This window comes from Coffea eugenioides, chromosome 1 (genome assembly GCF_003713205.1).
Source record: "Coffea eugenioides isolate CCC68of chromosome 1, Ceug_1.0, whole genome shotgun sequence".
NCBI classification, from domain to species: Eukaryota; Viridiplantae; Streptophyta; class Magnoliopsida; order Gentianales; family Rubiaceae; genus Coffea; species Coffea eugenioides.
In genome coordinates, this window is record NC_040035.1 from 51,093,162 (window position 1) to 51,115,449 (window position 22,288).

The 22,288-nt window shown below is 38.2% G+C and overlaps 3 protein-coding genes across 5 annotated transcripts; all 3 read right to left on the reverse strand.

Annotated features, from left to right (window-relative positions):
* Positions 1-451: 451 nt before the first annotated feature.
* Positions 452-2,320, reverse strand: LOC113752444 (ammonium transporter 1 member 3-like). The gene is given in 2 exon segments (XM_027296558.1): positions 452-661; positions 663-2,320. Coding segments are annotated over 2 exon segments (1,536 nt in total). The 5' UTR covers positions 1,995-2,320; the 3' UTR covers positions 452-457.
* A 598-nt stretch (positions 2,321-2,918) lies between these two features.
* Positions 2,919-6,743, reverse strand: LOC113752433 (non-specific phospholipase C1). The gene is made up of 3 exons (XM_027296547.1): positions 5,339-6,743; positions 4,084-4,260; positions 2,919-3,456 (listed from the first exon to the last, which is right to left on the reverse strand). The coding sequence occupies exons 1-3, from the start codon at positions 6,450-6,452 to the stop codon at positions 3,137-3,139; spliced, it is 1,611 nt and encodes a 536-aa protein (XP_027152348.1). The 5' UTR covers positions 6,453-6,743; the 3' UTR covers positions 2,919-3,136.
* A 1,992-nt stretch (positions 6,744-8,735) lies between these two features.
* On the reverse strand, positions 8,736-21,956 carry LOC113749815 (villin-1). 3 transcript variants are annotated; one of them, XM_027293698.1, is made up of 23 exons: positions 21,753-21,956; positions 21,518-21,645; positions 20,933-21,032; positions 20,614-20,682; positions 20,022-20,258; positions 19,612-19,789; positions 19,366-19,498; positions 18,786-18,951; positions 17,341-17,491; positions 17,158-17,249; positions 16,922-17,077; positions 15,957-16,025; positions 14,330-14,398; positions 14,074-14,211; positions 13,727-13,855; positions 13,477-13,624; positions 13,315-13,325; positions 12,143-12,283; positions 11,659-11,781; positions 11,373-11,435; positions 10,965-11,178; positions 9,794-9,948; positions 8,736-9,079 (listed from the first exon to the last, which is right to left on the reverse strand). In XM_027293698.1, the coding sequence occupies exons 2-23, from the start codon at positions 21,571-21,573 to the stop codon at positions 8,966-8,968; spliced, it is 2,712 nt and encodes a 903-aa protein (XP_027149499.1). In that variant the 5' UTR covers positions 21,574-21,645; positions 21,753-21,956; the 3' UTR covers positions 8,736-8,965. The 3 variants fall into 3 exon arrangements, with proteins under 3 accessions (XP_027149499.1, XP_027149491.1, XP_027149483.1); XM_027293690.1 differs by having other exon boundaries at positions 11,659-11,784; positions 21,774-21,955; XM_027293682.1 differs by having other exon boundaries at positions 11,659-11,784; positions 21,753-21,955.
* Positions 21,957-22,288: the final 332 nt, after the last annotated feature.

A 22,288-nucleotide genomic window follows, 5' to 3' on the forward strand; every position in this document is an offset into this window, starting at 1 on the left:
GACTTTTCTGAAAATATTTTGTTAGCGGGTGCATAGCCACTTATCTAAATCAATCGTGATTCATCAGATTTTTTTTTTGACCTCTTTAGGTCCTCCTCCCTTAGTGTAGAATAGGAGTAGTTATAGCATAGAACCGTCTGAATCTCTTTAGATCCTCCATCCTCCTAGTGTAGGTAATGTGGTAGTAGTTCTAGTATAGAAGGATTAGTGGTGATTCATCAAATTTTTCTTGACTTCTTTAGGTCCTTCTCCCTTTAGTATAGAGTAGAAATAGTTCTGGATAGAATCATTTGAATCTCTTTAGGTCCCTCTCTCCCTAACGTAGATTAGGAATAATTTTAGCATAGAAGGATTTTCCTTGACCTATTTAGGTCCCCTTCCTCTAGTGCAGTGTAGGAATAGTTTAGTTATATTGTATACGTAAACTTGAATCAATAGACAATTAATTGACTTGAAATCAACAAAAGGTATCGCTTAGAAAAGCATTAAAAGGTTTGGAGCAATAAAATCTTGAAACGTTGATATTCATACAATTGATCATCATCCAACTAACCCAAGACTCAGAAGACAAGAAGAAGAAGAAGAACAATTTATATTCGTCATTTTGCAGCCGCCCGCATTCAGCGTAAAATCGAGGTCCTGTTTCCTTCTTGTTGGAGAGCATTGTAGGCATATCCTCCATGGCTGGAGATGTCCAGACCAGCAACTTCCTCTTCCACAGATATCCTTAAGATTTTCAGCTTGTGCAGCGTATAGAACATGGGCCCCATTGTGATACTAACCCAGCCAAAAATGACTAGCAGTTCAATGACTTGGGCTCCCAGCAGGCCCCAGCCACCGCCCAGCAGCACTCCATAAGGTCGCGAGACACTGCTGTCGCCTGAGTTGTACGCTTGAATAATGAATTCCTCTTTGGCAAACAAACCTGTAAAAATCAGCCCCCAAGCCCCACAACCTCCATGCAGTTGGGTTGCCTCCAGTGGATCATCAAATCCAAGTTTCAAACACAAAATGTTAAGTCCAATCAAGACCCAAGCTGCGACGAATCCGCAAACTATTGCAGCCCATGGCTCGACAACAGAGCAGCCAGATGTAATGGCAACAAAGCCACCAAGCACTCCATTGCAAACATCCAGTGCATCCCAGTGGCCTACCAGTATCCGCCGGCCGAACAGGGTGACAATTCCGGCAGTGGATCCAGCCAACGTGGTCGTAACGGCTGTCCGACTGACCCCGGTCCAGTTACCCTGATCAGAAGTATTTGGGTAAGCCACGAGTATTTTATCAAAAGAACCTGGATTGAACCCAAACCATCCAAACCACAACAAGAATGTGCCCAGGACCACCAAAGTTGAATTGTGGCCTCTCATTGCCACGGGCTTACCAAAAGCATCAAACCGACCCACTCTCGGGCCCTCTATCAATGAACCCCAAAGCCCAGCAACTCCTCCTACCAAATGCACAACACCGCTCCCGGCAAAATCAATGGCGCCAGAACCAAACAGCAAGGAACCGGAGGAGCTGGGACTGAGCCAGCCGCTGGATGACCAGATCCAACGAGCAACGATTGGGTAAACAAAGCCAGTAAGGAAGAAAGAGAAAATGAGGTAAGCAGAGAACTGAGTTCTCTCGGCAATGGAGCCACTGGTTATCCCAGCCACGGCTATGGCAAAAGCCCATTGGTAAAGAAAGAAGCTGTAGCTGTAAGAGCCCGAAGGAACGCCTTTAAGGGCAAAGAATTCAGTGCCTATGAACGGGTTTGAATTGGATCCATCCCCGAAGGCGAAGGCAAAGCCGAAGAGATAGTAAGAAATGCTGCCCACAACTGCATCGACCACGTTTGTAAGCATGATGTTCATGGCATTCTTGGCTCGGACTGAACCAGCGCATAGCATGGCAAAGCCAAGCTGCATGACGAAGACCAAGTAGGATGAAAAGAGAAGATAAATGGTGTTTATTGAGTATGTAACACTCTCTTCCCAAGACACCTCCATCGCTCTGCGCTCAGTGCGTCTGTTGTGTGTGTGTGTGTGCGCGATAAGGCGAGAGATGGTTGGTGTTCAAAGAAATGAAGAAGGGTAGCTATTTATGCAGTTTGCGAATGTCACATCCATAATACAGTTGAATGGTAGCGGAGGAAGAGACGTGTGCTGTAGGTAGTACCCTTTAATTTCAGGTCTGGTGTCAGTTCGTTCTTTAGCTTCCAAATTCAATACCTTGAGTCCTTCAGGTCATCGACGAGTCCCAAGCTACTATTATCTAGTAGTAGGTATTTCATTCTCGATCCCTATAAATTTCCAATCCCAGATCTTAGAAGTACTAATTGTGTTAAAAATTGAGCTTCATGCCTGTATTGATTGTTCTAACTGCAACTTTGACCCAATTGGTTTATTTTTTTTTTTTTTGGTAGGAAAGACTTGCATAAAATAAAAAGGAAAGGTTCCCTTCTCCAAATTGGTTTATTTGACAGAAAGCTTTTGTTCTTCATAAAGATTCAGAACGATGAAGCTTCATGCCTTCATCTTTTCTCGTGCTTCCATGTAAATCATTTGATAAAAAAAAAAAAAAAAACCATGCTGGCGGCCCACTAGGTTGTATTGATTGTTGACGTCTCACGTATTTTGCTTCAATGATTTTGGTGGGTATGGATAACGAGAAACTCAGCCAAGAAAAGAAAGTAGTATTACATAGTGATCGTACTTTTGTGAATGGACTTTTCAAACCTTACAAGACGGAAGAGATCGGCTAAGTTGACTTATATGATAGATGTCTCATAACTACCTGTTAGCGTATTAGTGTCTCTATATGTTAACTAATCTAAGGAATGAGATTGGATTTTTCTTACCAAAGAATTTGATAACCACCCAACTCCCTCACCTTCAACAAATTATGACGAATTTTTGGGATAAGAAGAAGGATTATTGAAAGTGGAATGATTTATTTCAGCAACTATTTGCACTACTCGTTCAATTGCAAGTCCTGAGATTCCTATACGTCTCCTATATATTGCAATATTAAACGGCGCGATTTGCTTAATAGGGTGAATTTGCCGTGCGTGACGAATTCCGAATGTAATACTACTTAATATATACATATGATACATCAATTTAAATATGTATAGACAGCACAGGGCCAATTAGAAAGTTTCCAGGTAACGAGCGTCTTCAGCGGCAGTTCTGGTGGTGAGGGACGGCTTCATGATGACAATGGCCGATTCATTTGCGCCAGCTCTCAGAGCAGCCCTTCCAGCTTCCAGGAACCTCTCAACTGCATCCTCGGCGTACCTATTTGCTTCACCAACGGTCATGCTTTTTCCAATATCTGGGTATGCGTTCAGTACATGATCTCCATTGAGCTGTGATGCAAGCTGGATCAACTCGAGTTGAAATTCAGAGAGTTCAACATCTTCCCTTGGACCCCGTGGCCTCAAACTCTGCATTACCTCTGGGAGTTTCTCTGAACAGCCATCAAAATTTTCCACAAGAAATTAGATATTTCCAATCCTTTAAAGCCATAACGTCATCATCATCATATTCACTAACAAACCAGTAATTCAGTTGAACAATGAAATTCCTACAAGATTTGTCACCTTTTCAATTGTTATTTAAAATCAAGCAAGAATGCAGACACTCTCTCTATTATTCATTATCTGTTTTGTTCTAGGGGCGGCAGAAAGGATATTGTAGAGGAGGTTAGAACAGACACTACTGAAGCCATAACCTCAAGACCCAAGGTCACTCCTTTCAGGTCTGACAACGATTGCGTTCGTGCCATTTGGAGAGAAGGGTATGGTATCAGGTATAAGGTCCATTTGAGTTTGACTTCAAAGTTCCAATTAATTAGGAGCATGGATCTATCGATCTGTGCAACCCATGACATAAACTACATCATCTGCATGTCAAATCACCTCTGTGCATTGCTCCAGTTTAAACCCAATCATACATCTATTAGTGTGCCTGCATTTGCTCCCAGATGTGTCAACGGCAAGTATTGTCTAACTTAAGCCAATAATTGCAATAATCTCAAGCATAGTTCATGATCATCCAAAAGTATAAATTAAAATATAGAACAAAACAAGCAAACCTGGACAATCATCACGTGGAGTCTCACGGAGCTTGAAGGCATTTTCAAAAGTTCCAGCCCATGCATCCCTTTTAGTCAAGAAGTTTGATTTTAAGTTGAAAAGTTTCTTTACGGTAGCAGGAATAGATGAGTGTTCGAACTGTGACTGTGGAGTTGGACCGTTGGGCTCGTGTATTACTGCACCATAACAAATGAGGTCAGGTTAAAAGCGAGCTCCACATGAAAACTATCAGCATCAACCTTGATGCTCAGCAGAAGACCAATCAGACTCCTAAACTAGATGTAGTATATAATAAAAGGGTTGAGGATGCATATTCAATTACTCAATGATTACTCAAGGTTCTCTTCGTTGACATAAAGGGAACTCCAGAGACTATACCTGAGGGCAGATTAACAAATCCAACAGAAGTAACCAAGAATTTGGACAACACATTGTGCTAGGGTCTACAGACAAAAGAAACGAGCCACACAGCCCTCATCCCCCCCCCCAACACACACACACACACACACACAAAAGCCAAAAGAAGGAAAAGAAAAAAGTGGGTTCAAAGGGAACGGGGGAAGGGCGAGGTATAGTTAACATATGTGTTGCAGGATTTCAAATGAGTCAAGCCACTCACAAACACTTGCCCTTTGTACAGAGGTAAACTCAAAGTTTATTTGGTCATGTATGATATTCAATCAAACTTGCATACGTTTCTTATAACAATAAATAAATGATTATCCATGGCACTAGAAGCTGTTTATTCATGTTTAGGTTCTTGGTAGTTTTATAGAACCCCCGTCACCCTTTAAGAAGATTCTAAATCCAGTATGATGCCAAAAATCTTAAAATTTGGGCTTCTTAGATTTTCAAGCACAGCAACACTCTTTTCGTACCAAGAGCCTCATAACATTCAATTTAAGTAATGACAACTGAAATTCAACTTAAAACAGAACTCCACGCACACATTAGCTTTAACTACGTTGCAAATGCCAGTGAGTTGGCTTCTGCAGATAAGTTTATAAAAGGATCACTAATTCCAAAGAGTTTTGGTAATAATTATCGGCTGATATTGAGCATTATTTCCTGCAAGAATTATCAATTACAGCTCACACACCAGACCTGCACACCTCAAATTATAGAATTTCACACCAAACATATGCACGTCAACTGATGTCTCACGAAAGCTAACTAAATCCAACAATCATACAAAGAGCAAGAGTGCAAGACAAGCAATGCAATTCAATGCAGAAAGAAGGAAAACAAACTAACCAGTTCCCTTATCAATCCAGGGCGAGATCAACAGTGTAGGCACGCGAACACCCAATCGATCAAACGCAAAATAATAGGGGTCCGGCCCAATAATCCCATCAGGATTAGGCACCCCTTTAACAGGGGTGGGCACATGATCATAAAACCCGCCATGCTCATCATAAGTAATCAACAATGCCATTTCTTTCCACTGAGGACTAGCCCTCAAGGTCTCGTATACCTCCTTAACAAATTTCTGCCCCACTGCCACGTCATGCGACGGATGATCATCGTTAGCCGGCACTAGGTTAACATCAAAGTATCTCTGCTCAATCACCACGTAATTCGGAAGCTTCCCTAATCTGGCGTGCCACTTAAACTTTAATCCGTAATAATGAAACTTAAATATATGTTTGAGCTTTCTCAAGCTCTTGAAGAAGAGTGTAGCTGGGATGTTCTGGTAATAAATCCCAAACGTGAGGTCATTTTCGTCCAACGAATCAAAAATTGTTTTTTGTGGAAACCCATGAATTAAATCCTTCCTTACGTTACTCGATGCTCCGTGGGAGGTGGCTGAGTGAACGTAGAACCGATTCGGCTGAGTTGACGCGGGTACCGACGCAAACCAGCGGTCCAACACCGCGAACTCGTTTGCTAACTCGGCATAAACCGGCACGAGCTCCGGTTTAAACCCGCTCATGACGGTTCGCGACATCCCCTCAACGCCCATGCTCTCAGCTTGCTGAACGAACCCGTTCATGGGTGCCGGGTTGGCCGACGAATCGTTGCACCCGAATATTTGTTCCCGGATGGCTTGAATGGAGTGACCGGGGTCAGAATCGACAAAAACGGCGTTGTCGGTGACGTAATACTTAGCAGAAGTGGGGTCGGAGGCGTTGAGGTGGTTGAACTCGGAGCCAGTGAGGCCATCAATATCGGGGCGGGCCTTCTTCAGCCAACCCAAAACGTGGTCGAAGGAGCGGTTCTCCATGACCAAAATGACGACGGTCTTAATGGGTCCATCAATCTTGTGTTGCTTTTTATTGAAAGGAAAGGAGAGTGAAGGAGAAGGGATTAAGACCAGATACAGCAAGAAGAAGATGGTTAATTGGGCAAACAATGTTCGTTGAACCATATTTACCCGGCGATCAGCAGATTGCCGGTTGGACCGACGCTCGGACAAAGCAGAAGACAGCCCGGGGGGTGGTTGCAGTAGTTGTTGTAGGGGACGGCGGATGGAGGAAAAGGAAGAAAAGGGGATGAAAGGATATTAGATTGAGGGGTTAGGACTTTATTATAGTAGCTGTGGCAGTAGTAAATACAGTGTCGTGGAAGACATGGCTATCTCTCCTCCATTGAATGTGAATCTTGAGGAGGTATAGGTATATGCTTGATGAAGGTGGTTTTCGACGGCGTCAATGTCTTTGGAAGTCGTCAGTCTTTTTTATTTTAGCATGGGAAGTTTGATAGAGATTGCGGGAAAATAATTGTTTTGTCATCTAATCTAACTGCAAATCGTACATCCTCTTGTCAGATGTCATTTATATCTGTCCTCTTTTTTTTTTTTTGGCCTTTTTCTTCTTTTGAGAAGAAGAGACCTCGTTTAAATCTACTACTAACACTTCATAATTTTGTTTACAAGATGGATTTTATTTGTGGATCTACAAAATACATCTAATTGTACTCTGTGTATGACACGAATGTTTCTTGGGACATTCTGCTATAAAATTATTTCTTATTAATATTCGGATGAAAAAAATTCAGATGAAAAATCGAAGTGATGGACTAAAAGATAATCCACTTTTTTTTTTTTTTTTGGGATTTCCAGTCTTTGTATTTATAAACGAAGTTACGGACTAAAAGTTAATTCACTTTCTTGATTTTAGGGATTCATATTTATATTTATAAATGACATAAGTGACGAAAATAAACTAAAGAATAACCAACCTTCTCGCAATTCTTATTTTTATATCTATAAGCAACATACGACAAAGAAGTGATGAAAACAATCTAAAAAATAACCAATCTCCTTGAAATTCTCATCTTTGCATTTATAAGTGACATAACAACTGAAATAACAGGAACAAATGCCTCCTTGATTTTAGTAATTTTTATATTTGTATCTATCATTTAATTTAGCTTTATGATATACGACTGAAGCGATACAAACAAATAATTCATTGATTTTAGTGATTTTTATATTTGTATTTGTAGTTTAATTTAGCTTTAGGGATTCCCATGATAGATAAGAATTTTCATATTTGTATAGGCATCTATCGTTTACTAACGCGGTTATTCATCATTGCAGCTTTTCGGTGGACTCCGTTCGGATGGTGCGTTCTCGCCTACCTAAAAAGGTTTTTTTCGATCTATACCAATAAATGGGGGCTTCCCATACCGTTCTTCATTATGTTTTCTTGTCTGTCTATACCACTAAATGGGGGCTTTTCTCTGCTAATTGTGGGTTTAGAAGTCCTAATCAGTAATCACTTAACATCTTCATCCTGTTTTCTTTTCCCTTACTGAGGAGGAATACCTGAGCCTCGTTTGCTTTAATCCTCTGTCTCATCTCCTTCACTCTGCTTAAGAATATGCTTTGGTGTACCTCTCACTTACAATTAAAAAGATAGGAAAACAAAAGGTAACTAATCTTCTTGTTCTCAAGTCATGTCAAATCAATTCATTTGACATTTTCTCGTAATCGACTCGGTCAAACATTAAAAACTCATGCAAGTTCTCATTATAATTTACTTATTATGCGGTAAAACCCGTTACCTAAGAAAATCGCAACTGTTAAGAAACGGTGCTCTTATACGCAATTGCTGCTTTTGTTAGTATGTTGATTAATTTTCTAAAACATAATTATTATCAAACTATTGAAACTGATGGAGATTTTGGCATTGAATGCGTATCGTGATAACCGCACCTACAAGTTGACCTTGTCAGGGGGCCCACTAATAGGCGTTTCCTTCAAAGGCTAGAAAATACTCTATATAAGAATGGTCTATGTCGGCAGTGGCGTTCCGCCTCTGCAAACCATCATGAAACTGACACACACGATCAATCAGTGGCATCAACAGGGTATATCTTATGGAGTACTAAAAATCTGCAAAAAGGAATCTGCTTAAAAAGGGATCAATCCAATTGTAAAATCGACCACTCACAGAACATTCTGATTTAAGGTTCAAAAGGGCAACTATAATGGGAATTGCTGTTTAATATAAACCTTTTTTTACCATACCACAGCACTGTTCCAAATAGATCTTTCTGCTTGGGAAGAGTGGCACTTCCAATTTCTTGCCAAAATAGCCTCAAAGCACGTCTTGAGAACTGCATATGGCGAAATCCCCAGTAACGAGCTTCATCAAGCTCTCAGCCTCACCCAATGTCGGTAGATTTTCAGGGGAACAATCACACAAGAACCAAAAGCAAGGATATAATATCACATTCGTTCTTCGAACAAGTTTCCTTGTCTAATACCGTAGTCATACCAAAAATTCTTATCCAGTGAAAGACATTAAAAACTTGCTTCATGAATGAGGAGTGAGATACATTTTGGCCGGTAACTTTAGGCCGGAATACATACCTAAAACTTGTGAAAATTAACTTCATCCAGCGCCACCAGTTTCCCGCATGAATGTGGCACGCCTAGAAAAGATGAAGTGACATCTTGAGCTTGTTTTGTCTCCACTTAGGAAGCTGATAGAAGTTCTGTTTTGACATTCCAAATCTCTCTTGAAACTCTTCATTGGACAAATAAGCCTACAGATGGAAATAGCAACTTCAGTAACTGTTTTTGTTATTAAGATTAATCAGGAACTAATGCTATTATGACAGAGCAACATAAGGTATTGTTTTGCTAGCTCTCGGACTTGGCATTTGACATACAAATTTAGAAAAGCTAAGTGAAATGGAGGCTTAGAGGTGCACAAACGAGTCGTGTTTAATCAAATAGCTCGCAAGTTTGTTCGGTCAAAGCTCGAACTTGTATTGGCCGAGTTCGAGTTTGAGCTACTTGACGAGTCGTGCTCGACTTAATATGTGAAACTCGAAATCTCGTCGAGTTTAATCGAGTTCCATTGAGCATCACACACACACACATTAATTTTTTAAATTTATTAGTATGAAATATCTATTTTGTCCCTTGTTTAAAATTATATAAAATATAAATTTATATTTCTTAAATTCAATTGGGCTTGATTAAGCTCGATTGGGCTCAATGAGCATGAGCTCAAGCTCAAACTCGAGTAATGCAAAATAAAATCAAGCTAGTGCTCGAGCTCAAGCTCGCATAGTGCACTTGACTCGAATACACCCCTAGTCCGCATGATCGGTTCAACTAAGTAGATATTGCAAGACATAATGGAAAATTTAAAAAAAAATTGCAGACCTAGCAAAGACATTAAGCATCCATCAAAAGAACTATATTACTAAATAGGAAACAGATGAAATTCTTCACAACTTGTCAGACTGTACCTCTCTTCTTGTTATGTCTATGTCTGCTACTGGGTTGTTTGACTGCACTACTAGTCGGTCATATGGATGTGCTACCAAATGGACATCATACTCAGCTTCATTAAGCTGCAGGGATTCAGCACTTCGAGTAAGGTTTGAAACTTTACTCACAAAACCTGCAGAGACCAAACCACCCATCAGCAAAATGAATACCTATCTATATTTTCAGCCCTCATTTTTTCCTTTTATTGAAATACTAAAAAAATATGCATATTGCATGAGCCAAACAGATTATTAGGCCACATTTTGCTTTGGACATCTTCTTTTTTTTTTAACTTTCCCTTCTCATAAGAGTGCAGGAAAACAAAAAAGATAGCACAAAATAAGGCCGGCATGCAGCCTGCTAAATGGAGCTACTACGTCCTGATTGCTTTAGCATGTTGTCATAATCAGACTTACTATTTGGAGAAGATGCCATAGAAGTTATATGAACCAAGAACATGATAGATGTGCCCGGAGAATTAGCCAGGAAAGGGGGGAAAAAAACAGAAGGAAAGCCCCATCTGGGAAAGGAAAACAGCAAGTCATTGTGTACTTGAGATGCCCAAAAAAGAAAAGAGACAGATGGTAGAGGACCAAGTCCATGTGCTGAAACACTTACATATTCTGTGTATGTGTGTGAGAGAGAGGAAGAGAGAGATTGGAGCTCAATTGGATAATGCAACCATACTACGTGTAACTGCTGTCTGTGCAAATTAAGGCTTCTACTCTGAAAGTTAATTAATTTCAATTTGACAAGTAAACCATGACCATAGAAGAAAAATCAGTAGGCAACTCTGACGTTCAATTTAAATAGCATGACAACTCTAATTACATAAATCAGACACTAAAAGCATGTAACAGTGAAATAATTAGTGGTTTGCATAGCCCCTGTATTGACGATATAGTAGGCACCTTAAACACTATTAAGCATCTCTGCTTTTGATACACAAATACATAGAGAAAGAGGCACTTTGCATCCTTCTATTTTCTTTTAGCATAGATATGTGCAGCTTTAGAAAAATATACAAGTAAAGCAACAATTGTACATTAAAGTTATTATCAGCAGGTGAAGGGAATTATGATCACCATCAAACTAATAGCTACATGAGAACCTAAACTGTTAATGTAATTTCAGACAAATGCGCTTCACCATTGTTATTGTCCAGATTAGGAGATCCTGCTGAAAGGTTTTTTTTAACTGGAGGTGGACTTGAAAAGCGGCGAAACTCTGAAGATCTTAAACTGGAGCTGAAATCAGTAGACATAGGAGATAAACTTCTTCTGGAATCATTTACACCATTGGTCTGACTTTTCAAATCTTTAGAGACAGTTTCCATAGAGTACGCTTTCCATGAAGTTCTTATCTGCATGTAAGATATTTCCTCTTTATGTAAATCCCAGAAGGCAAAAGGGATGCATATAATTTATAAGGATGCAATTTAGCTGTCAATAAATGTTAAGTAGACCTTTCATCCAGTGCTTGGAGGAGTCCACTCTAAAAGAAACAAAGTTTTAGGTTGAATATATTACATAAGGATCAAAACAAGCAGTCACTTACTCCAAGTTTTTCTGTTTTTCCCTTCAATAAAGCAAGTTTTCGCTCAAAGGAGTTACCGAGCATCTGAAATGAGAAAGGTTACAATATGCGGCATTGTTTAACCACCAAAGGAAATGAAACGTATGCAACTGCTGTTTCAGTTTAGTTCATCAAACATTTCAAAAAAGCAGCTGACTCGCAATGTAGCTCACTTCAAATGAAGCACCAAAAAATGCTCCAATGTAAGAAAAAGGAAGAAGCAAAAGGGGAAAATGAATTTTTATTGAAAGTATAAACATTCACCTACATTTGCCTTTGAGGGATCCCATTGAAAGAAGCAAGTGAAGAATGGTGGTTCAGATCCTTCAGTAACAACATAAAGAGGAGGCTCCAATTGATGCTGCCTAAGTGACTTTTTTTTCTCAAGGAACTTCTGGTTTCTCCAAGGTAGAATAACAAATGAATAACATGGATATTATAACCAATGGTAACATAAATCACGATGCTCCACATATGGCCAAAAATCATCAATATGCATATGAAGAATGTTAAGTGCAACTTTAAAGAGCAAATATCCTATAGACTGTAAAGCCGATATCACGGGTTATGTTCTGGCTATGACACCAGAGGTTCTTGAACCATACATGTCAAAGAAAGTACTGATGCACCATATAATTTTCATTCCAGAAGCTACTAAACCAACACATGCTAAGGCCATGTGAAAGCAAAATCTTCCAAACTGGTCAGAGAAAAGCTAAATCAATCATTGAAGACAAGCATTCAATCATTACCAGGCCAAGAGTAAGAGCTTGATGCTTTGAGTTAACAGAGGAATGGCGCCCCACCCAGACATAGATATCAGAATGGCAATCTAGTATTAGCACATCTTCTGTTGTTAAATCATCCTGGGAGTAGTTAAATATCTCTTTCACCTGCAATGTGAAGATAGCATTAGTATCAGATTCAGCGCAAACCATCTTCCTGATGTCACTAACTTAACACCACTTCTGTCCTTTCGCTTAATCCAGAAACTTAGCTCCATGGACTATATCCCACGTGTTATAAGGTCAACAAATCACTGCAAAAACATGATCCTGAAGAATAAACTTATCTTAATACGTTTCTGTCCTAATCACATCAACTGTAGTCTATCATACAGTATAAACAAAAGAAACAGGAAGAGAAGGAAAAAGAGAAAATGCCCTTCCATCTTTGAAAATCTGCACCTTTTCCTGCATCTGTTATAATAGTAACAGATGCAACACCAGCCACCATCTTATTAAGCAAGAGCTGGATCTACTTTGGACCATTAGGCAAAGATATACTTAGATCTTCTTGCATGTAGTTTTGATGATCGTCCTACTTCTAGTGATAATAGTAAGAACAGTTGCTCCATTCTTAAGTTTTTTACATACTTTAACTTTCAAAGTTTCGCCGCTTTGTATCACAAATCCTTCAAAAGATATGAACCACAAACACTAGATTGAAATTCCTTTTCTGATTACACATCTTCTACTGTTTGACAAAGATAAGTTCCTTTGTTGATGTAAAAAGGTCAATTTTTATTTACTAATCCAACCAGTCTTGAGAATTAATACATGGGCAGTAATTATCATGCAACTAAGAGCTCAAGCGGCTACTTTGGTTAAAATGGGAACATAGATCCTCAGTATCTAGATTATGTGCCTCGAACAAACTATGTGATTATTTAGATAAAATCAGCAAAGTGAAAAGATGTTAAAAATTTGATAATCTATTAGTTTCACAAGTTACGAATTATGTAAGAAAGGAAGCAGTCACCGTATAGCTTGCTTCCAGTACTTAATCTATTCACTACACTAACAAATTTGAGGCAGTCAATACACTCTTAAAAGTTTAATTTCATATGAATTAATTACTGCTTATTTAAAATGAACCAGTAATCATTAGTCATGCATGCCTATAAGAATATATTTGTACGTACCTTCAAATCCCCTGAGTACAAAATTCAGCCATGTTCCAGAAGATCCAAACCCTCCATTAGACATGAATTTAAAGCAGTTGAAATCTGGAAGGGTACTCAGTACAAGGAGAAAAAAACATTGGTTTTTCAAGAGAGAGTTTGGAAACAAAGTTTGCAGCTCACCCTCCAAAGATGTGAGGACATATAAATTTGGGTCTTCAATAAATTCTTTAATTTTCTTTTCCCGAGTATATTCTGCCTTTCCACCCAGTGTTGTCCAGAAAGAATCAGGTTCACTACCTTCTCTGACAAGTACAGCTTGCCATGTTGGCTGCGTACAACATCAAAAGAAAAGCACAAATGATCAGAAAAGTAACAAGATGTCACATGCAGCGGGCAAGGGAAGCTTTCAAAATCCAGACTATGGGCGTACATTGATCAAATCAAGCATTCTGTCGAGAAGATCATGATCTCTGACAGAGGAGAGATTCCCGATCCAAGTATAAGTAGAAGTCTCAGTCTTTAGAATAAAACAATAGGAAGAATTCAAAGAACTTGCAACCTGCAACAGTATCACCAAATAAATGCCCATCTTAAAGATGAAGTGTAGTTCAGGTACAGAAATACCCTCAGAGCAAAGAGATTTAAGATAGCAATTGAATGGGAAATTTCAGCATTCTAAATGATCATGTTTGTAGAAAATTAATAATCAGCAAATGTCAGTTAGAGCCTGAAATTTCCCAAGAACTGGTTTAGCATAAAACTTGAAACAGAACTTACTTCATCAACTTGAATGGCTTGCATATTGTATGAACTTGTTCCTTCGACTCGAAAAAGAGCTGTCTTAGACTCATGGTATGTTTCATCAGCATTATCATTTTCTGCAATAAGCGTCTTGTACCCTGTACTCTTACCTCCCTTCATGAAGTACAGGGAAGATTTAGAGACAGAGAGGGAGAGGGAGGGGGGGAGGGTAACAGTGTTTGACACCAAATCAAATCAGATACAACTGGAAAAGAAAATGCACAAGTGGTACCTTGTAAATAACCAGTATCTTGAGAATGAAGAAAAATTGCAGTGGTTCCCTGCCCTCAACAATCTGAGCCTGAAAGAAAAGTTCAGAAATGGACCACAGGGCTGAGGAAAAAGAAAATCGATACTTACACTATTTTTCTATACATAAAGCATGAGGAGGTGTTTGGTGTTAAAATTTTGAGTCATCTTTTGTTTTTTTTTTTCAATTTTACCCTCTCATAAGTAAAGATTTACTGAAGATAACTACTTAACTTTAGTAACTTCTAATAACTTCCAATTTTTTTTTTAACCTCCCACCCCTCCGCTCACCCTTCTAATAACTTCCACTTCTGGGGGTAGAGTTGGGTTGAGTGGTAAGGTGGGAGGGGTTGTAAGGGTTCAAGACATCTCACTGACCCCCCCAAAAAAAAAAAATCCACTTCCAATAACTTCTATTCTTTTTTTGTTTGCCAAAAAAAATCATAACTTTTTTTCTTTTCTTTGCACCAAAAAAAAAAAATTCTAATGACTATTATCGGTTTAACAAAAACAACTTAATTTTTTCTTAATTTGCACACACCCACTAGTTTGTATAATTGATCTGGAAGAGCTCTGGAAATTTTACACCTAGTTTTGTGTTACGCTAAAGTTATAACTGAACATAAAACCTACTGAGAAGATACACAAGTACATGAGGTAAAACAACAATAACAATACCATCTTCAGAAATGAATCATGCACCAAATTTTACAAAAATAAACTCCATCACGAATTATTTTCATAGAATGTTAAGAGAAATACTAGGGATGAAACACAGCAGTAGTTTAGACAAGCAAAAAGACCTTATGTTGCAAGACCTATTATTGTCTTGGACTTGCATAAGTAGCGTATTTTCTTGACCATCTTAACCAAGTCCACTAAATATCCTTATACTCCGAATACTACAGAAATAATGCAGCATCCTTTACTTGAAAGGTACTAAAGAACATTTCTTTTGCTATTTTTCTTTCTTAAAATGCAAATTAAAACCAGATAATTGTTTTTAAGGTCAACAATCAATTATGGTGATATAAGTGATCTCCCGCTAACTTGTTTCTTCTTGCTTAGAAATTAGTTTAAAAAATGAGTAAGTAGAAGGTGAGATACCACCAAGGTGATTGGTGATAAATAACTAACGATTGTGGTTTACATAAGCTTTTACAACCACTAAGAATAAAAAAATCATCCCATGTGAATAAAGATAAACAAACATGAGAATACAAAACCACTTTCCACAAAAATGACTTCAGGGTCAACAACAATCAAGCCAAATGCTGATTTGCAGTAATATGAAGTTTCATCATATAACAGTTACTATTTGATGCTGCTCTAGACTTCCAAATCATAAGACATATTCTTTAGCATTTGTGAAGTCATGATACGAGTCCACGCCATACTTAGCCACTAGTTTCTATGGCTATTTAACTTCCTACAGTCTGTCCAGACTATACTATGACCTACTTGGGAGGGAAAGCAAACAACACATGAACTGCTTGCAATACAACTAGCTTGCAAGTATGAGCACTCTGCTGGTAGAGGCCGACTTCTTCCACAAATACAGAGAGATCAATCACATGTATTGGATTAGATGGGATAAGAGGGGTAGTTACCATTGCTGGGTCTCCCTTGACTGAATTGACAAGGTCATTCATGCAGGAGATTGCCTGGACTCTATCATCCTGTAGAGTAGCATGCTCATGGTATCAGCATAAGAAAGTCCAGATAATATAAAGAATAACCTGATTAAAAAAGAAAAGGAAGAATGTTGCAATCCTAACAGTTTAAAGCAATGGATGAGAGGACTCAAAAACACATTGAAATGATAGGGGAGAAGCATTAAAAATTAGTAAGAATCTTGGAAGCAACAAATAACAGGCAGAGAATGTCTTTCAAGAAAGAGTCAGGAAAAGACTAGCATGCTTGGCCTGCAAAGCTAAAGAGAGCTTATTTCTGATGGTTTTTCCCCCAAGAAGATAATACAGTTTGCTTCTTAATGAATTTCTCGTCAAGTTTTGTTGCATTTTTTGTTTTCGAGAAAACTCCCAATTCCTGTATTTTCTCTTTAACTTTACAAAGCTACTCTTGCCTGCAGATGCTTAGTGCCTCTAAGTTCCTCACACAACCTGCGATCCATTCATAATAACGTAAAGAGTCTTTCGTTAATTTTCAGCACCAAAACACAACACATTAAATGTCTTTATTAAAATATTAAAAATAGAAAATTGGCCAACATGTGTCTGGCAGGGCAGAACAACCTCCGAACCAATATCAAAATCAAATTTAAAAATCTAAACACCACTTTACATGCATGTGTACGTGCCAACACAACACATAGCCTATATATTCAGAACTTGTATTCAAAAGTTTTCTCCAAAAAAAGAAGTAAAGAAAATGATTTACCCCTTACAAGAGATAGTTGACAAGTAGATAAAGCTAAGTTACAAGCATTCGTCTCCAAAATTATTTTCTTGAAAAACAGAAGTAAAGGAAATGATTTAGCCCATTACAAGAGATAGTTGACAAGTAGATAAAGCAAAGTAACAAGCATTCATCTCCAAAAATTAAGCTGTCCTACCATCAGACTTTTTTGACCAAGCCAAGCATAGAATAAATTCTCCTCCTGTCCCCCGCTGAGATATGTATACTGCACAATGTAGCAATCCCCACTGTAAAACTTCATTGGTTCCACAACAGGGACAACATTTAAATTGCCACTGTCCACCCGCCAAACCTGAGAACTAGAAAGCTTAAGAAAACACTTAATACATGTCTTAGGGCTTCAAGAAATAGACAATTTTTCTAAAGATAAACCTTTCTTTCACCACATATATCCATAAACAGGTTTGCTTCTTCATTGTCATCCGGAAGCTCCTTTACATCATATCCCTGTTGCTTAAATATTGCTGAAAGTACAAGCAATTATTGACAAGATATTTAGTAACACCTCATCATGATTTTCCTTTTCCCTTGTAGCTTAGTCCATGAGACACAAACCTGCAACTTTTCCTCGACCTTCTTCATACAATTTTGGCTCTGCTTTTTCAGGCCAATCACCAAAGTATGACTTAAATGAAGCAGTTTCTGATCCTTCAGTCAAGAAAGTTAATTTGATTTCAGTTGATTTTCCCTGAGCTCTCACAAAATCCTGTGCAGAGAAAAACAAAATCAGACTGGAAATATCTGGGAAGTAAAATGCTCGAGTTAGAATGCAATTTTCTCCATGATATTAAATCTGTTATTCAAATATGATTGGTCAGATCTCTTGCATTGATTTTGATTGGTTTCTTCCACTTGGATAATTTCTTTCAATTGTTTACTTCATAATTTAGAGAGCTCTATTTTCTGTTCTTGTGAAATCAACGGAATTGAGTTCTGTTGGTTACTTCGGATCTGCCAGTGGAGAACCTTGGCTGTCGCTTGTGCTGGAGAAAGATTGACTATTTCACTTCCATTTTTTTCCCCAAAACATGACACACATTTACCATATATTTAAAGTGCAATGCATATAATGCAAACGGAAAGAAAGAAAGAAACAAAGTAATGCTCAAGAGGAATAAATAAGGGCAAGAAAAATTCTCAAACAAACGAAAAACCACATTGAAGAGCAACCACAGATGAAAGCATTTTCAATCATAAAAAGTCATGATAATGAGATCTTCATGGCTGCAGATTCCAGTGCGTTCAATCAGGAGAATTTGGAGCTTGAGATGAAGAATAGCACTTTAATCTTTTCATACCAAGATAAATACGAAAGAATAGGACATTAAGGCTAGGCTGCAAAATCTGCACTGCAAATTGTGTTCCACACCTTTTAGTGCTCCAGACAAGACATTGCATATACCATCCTAAAAATTCCCTGCATCTTCTCAAGTTTTTGAACTAAATATCATAGAAAAGTAAACACCAATTATTACCTTCATCAGAAGTCAAATCCTAAAAATATATGTGATGTTTAACCGGTGAAACATGTACCAGAATTGTCAAGCATTTAGAAGGAGCATACCACAGACTTGCATAATATACGTATCTAGCTCTAGTATTAAAAATACAGAAGTCTCCGTGCATCAGAAGTTTCTGCACATCCAAGAGTATAAAGGAGTAATGAAGTGTAACATACACCTGATCTAGAGGAGGTTACTTTGTAGATAGGTCCCAAAATGTTACTTTGATTCCTAGCTGGAGAGTAGTCAATCATTCATGATAGCCAGCATCAAATTGATAAGTATATACCAGTACTTAACAGGTACTTGAGCTGAAGTCAATTTAAATTTGTTTATCTGCCTTCCTAAACTATCATATCCTTCATAACACATCTCTTGCATCTACAACAGTCTATAAAAGAAGAAGGCAAATTACCAGAAACCATTTGCTTTTGGAAACCACCAATCACATAGGTTCTAATAAGGGGGAAAGAAACTAAAGCAAAAAGAGACTCTTACTTCTGTAGCTGAAATTGATGTTTTCCGCTCTGTCATTGAGGTGCTTCTTCCCATCCAAACAAAAATCTCAGCTTCACAATCTAACATATAACATTTGTCTGAACTGAGCATCTCTTTAACCAGTATACCAGGTGCATTCTCACACATTTTTCCCTGAGTAGTTATCCTGCCCATCAGAGAACCTTAAAGCAATCCTAAAGTAGAAGAGACATTCTGCCGAAACAAAAGATGGAAACTTAAAAAGAACAAATAGCTTAAATTGTTTGCATCTGCTAATGGATTCCGAGGCATTTCAGACATGGAGGCTAAAAATCAGAGATAGATATACAGATAACTGAATTGACGTCAAAGCTTATTAATGAATGAAATTTGTCATGTACTATTGATTGAATGATAGCCTGTGAGTCGAAGATAGAAGTTCATGTAATTTCTCACTGCCAACCAGGAACTTGCCAGCATAATCATGCATCAAATTGCAGCATGGGTCATTGGTCCACCCCTTGATGAACTATAAGTGGATAGAATGGGGAAAAGCGCTTCTAATGTCTATAGACACCTTGTTAGTTCAATCAAAACTCACCAGAATAGTTTTGTCGCCGGACATTCAGGCAGTTGTAGGCTATTGCAGGGTAAGTCCTTTGGAATTGGAGCGTAACCACCAAATAAGCTCCAGAATTCTCCAGCATCAGGATCAGCGACAAATTTTCCGTCTTCTGCTTGATGCATCAGGATCAGCATCAGCATCAGCGACAAATTCTCCAACAGCTAAGGTTAGAAATATCAATTCCATTAACAAATCAGTGACAGAAATTAGAAAGTATCCTACCTATAGTTGCAATATCACACTTTCCACTGTGCTTAGTTTCTTTAATATATTGCACAACCTCCAAAGCTTTAGCTCTTTCTTGACTACTGGAGTTGCAACCACTGAAAAGGAAAATCTTGAATGCCGTATCAAGTATAAATACATCATTGTGGTTCAGAGACGACCGAGTAAAAGGAACCTGGTCAATATATAAAGCATGTATCAGTCAGGTAAAATTCTTATTACTGTGTGGGTGTCACATATGTTTATGTAACTTGATTAGATGTTAATAACACAAAAAACTTGGGTCAAGAAGTATTATTTGATTGCGATAAATCATGGATAATATCTCATCATTCTCTATATAGAGCTTGTGAATATTAGACTTTCATAGAAAACCTTTAACAGGTCCGCCACTATTCATATCTTACTTCTTTAATATGAACAACACGATCTCCCTTGCATGTAAACAAGCTGACTTGGTATGTACTAGTCTCCAAATCTGCTCGTCCAGAAGAAAACACCCCTTCAACTGGGATGATGCAAGGTTTGAAATAGGACAAGAACTTTTGAGTTTCTTCACCTTGAACTTCTCGATATTGCACAGCTTGAGATCCCAGGGCTAAATCCAGTTCAAGCGCTTTGTCTGATGCCAGAATTGAGTCAACCTACCAATTTAATAAGCAACGTCAAACACATTCTCAGACCAAAGATACAAGCAACAACTTATTCTCCCAAGCATCCTTTTAAACCATGATACATTAGAAAATTTTTTAATGCCCTCAAGTTTACAGAGAAAACTAATGCACAACCCTGCCCCATCCACAGCTTGCCACCGTCCAAAAACCTGAGAATTAGGACGAAAAAGGAGCCTAAAACAAAGATACCATTAACCAAACTCTTCTGGAATCAACTGGTGTTATGGTTACATACAAAAGCTGTCAAATACTATTTTTTGCAGCTCCAACAAAAAGATATTGCTCAGACATCAAGTATTTAAAAACAATACGAGAACAGGGAAACCTCTTTTGCATCCCTTCCAATCCAGTAATGTATCTCATGCCAAGCAGAGCCGCTTCTAAGAAAGAATGTCTGCATCAAACAAATTACGAGGAAGTAATCAACAATTCCCTTCCATCTCAATGGAAATACATATAGCACTCTACTCAGCAATGCGAGAACATGAGTCACATTGTTTGAGCAAGCACGCTGTAAAAGAATCATCTTCCTTATGCATAGATATCTCTAGGAAAAATGCTTTTTTCATTGCAAGTCAACTCATCCCTTTAAATGATAATAGCTTGCTATAACAAGAGCTTACAGTTGAAATTTCTAGACTTACATGCAAAACCAGATATGCACTTCCAGAAAAGAATTTCCCATGCGAGGATTTTGGAACCAGAACCAACCGGAGATTCTCTACACACCAAATTTCCAGACCGCTAAACTCAGAAGAAGATCAAGGATAAGCTAATTATTCCAATTGAGCTACCAACTAAATAGCAGATTCACCGCTGGGACATAATCTGTATCCTCAATTGTGTATGAGCTAGATAAAGCCAAAAAGACATTAAGACAAAGCAGAAATATGATAATGATGATTATATATTCTCATATATCTATCTGCTGCTCAGTTCCTTTTTTCTCCAAATGCCATTAAAATTTTTGTATTTTAGACTATCGTGAATGCTTGAAGAGTAAATCAGAATGAAATAAGTTAACACAAGTTCGGGAAGCAAACAGATGAAGGATGAACTCTGTTTGGAAACAACACCATATGGATCTAAACACTACTAGATCGTGGCATGCTGCATCTTTCAAGAATTAATAACAATGCCAAAAAAAAACAAAAAAAGAAGATAACTAAGAATGGCAATAAACTTAATAATTGACAGATTAGTGAAAGCAAATGCAAAAATAAGGATACGGGTTTGCCCCTGCGCCTCGAAATGCAGGATCAAGATCGTCCTTGAAGTGTGCCATTGCTTTCCCAAATGCTTGATTAAGCTCTAAGCATTCCCTAATAACAATTTAATTTATGCTGCACCATCAACACTGCCAAAGAAAGGAAAAAGAAAAGCCCTTTAATTGACGACAGCCATCTACTTAAGACAAACACCAAATTACACATATAATTCCAATTAAGCAAGTTATTAGAGTACCATAAAGTGAAGATCTTATACCCTGAACAGTTGAACAAACGAGAAAAAAAAAAGCAGTAAAAGAAAGCAATTCTGGTCAAATCACTGGGGGCCAAAAAGGACTGAATCTCGCCTGGGTTATACTGATGATTCTAAGTCTTGAAATCTGAGAAAGAAACAAATCAAACAAAAGTTTTTGTCTCAAGTCAAGAAAGAAACTTGGGAAGAGAACAAAACCATTAATACACTGAGAAAGTCTGATGAATAAACCAAAAAAATTATAGTATACGAATTATGTCAAATCAATCCAAAAAGTAATGGTGATGGTAACAGACAAAGGCAATGTGGGTACCAAAAGTGAATTGAATAATTAAAGGGAGGAGGGAAAAATAATAACTTTGAAGTGCAGCATTTTCCTTTATCATCCAGCTAAGGAAGGGCCCACAGTGGGAGCGGGGAGCTTTTTGTAGTAGTAGGCTGAAGGAATGATGGCTGGGGTAAAAGGAGATACAGATTGATGAAGTGGTCGTCTCCGGTTGAGGCCATGTAAGTGACAT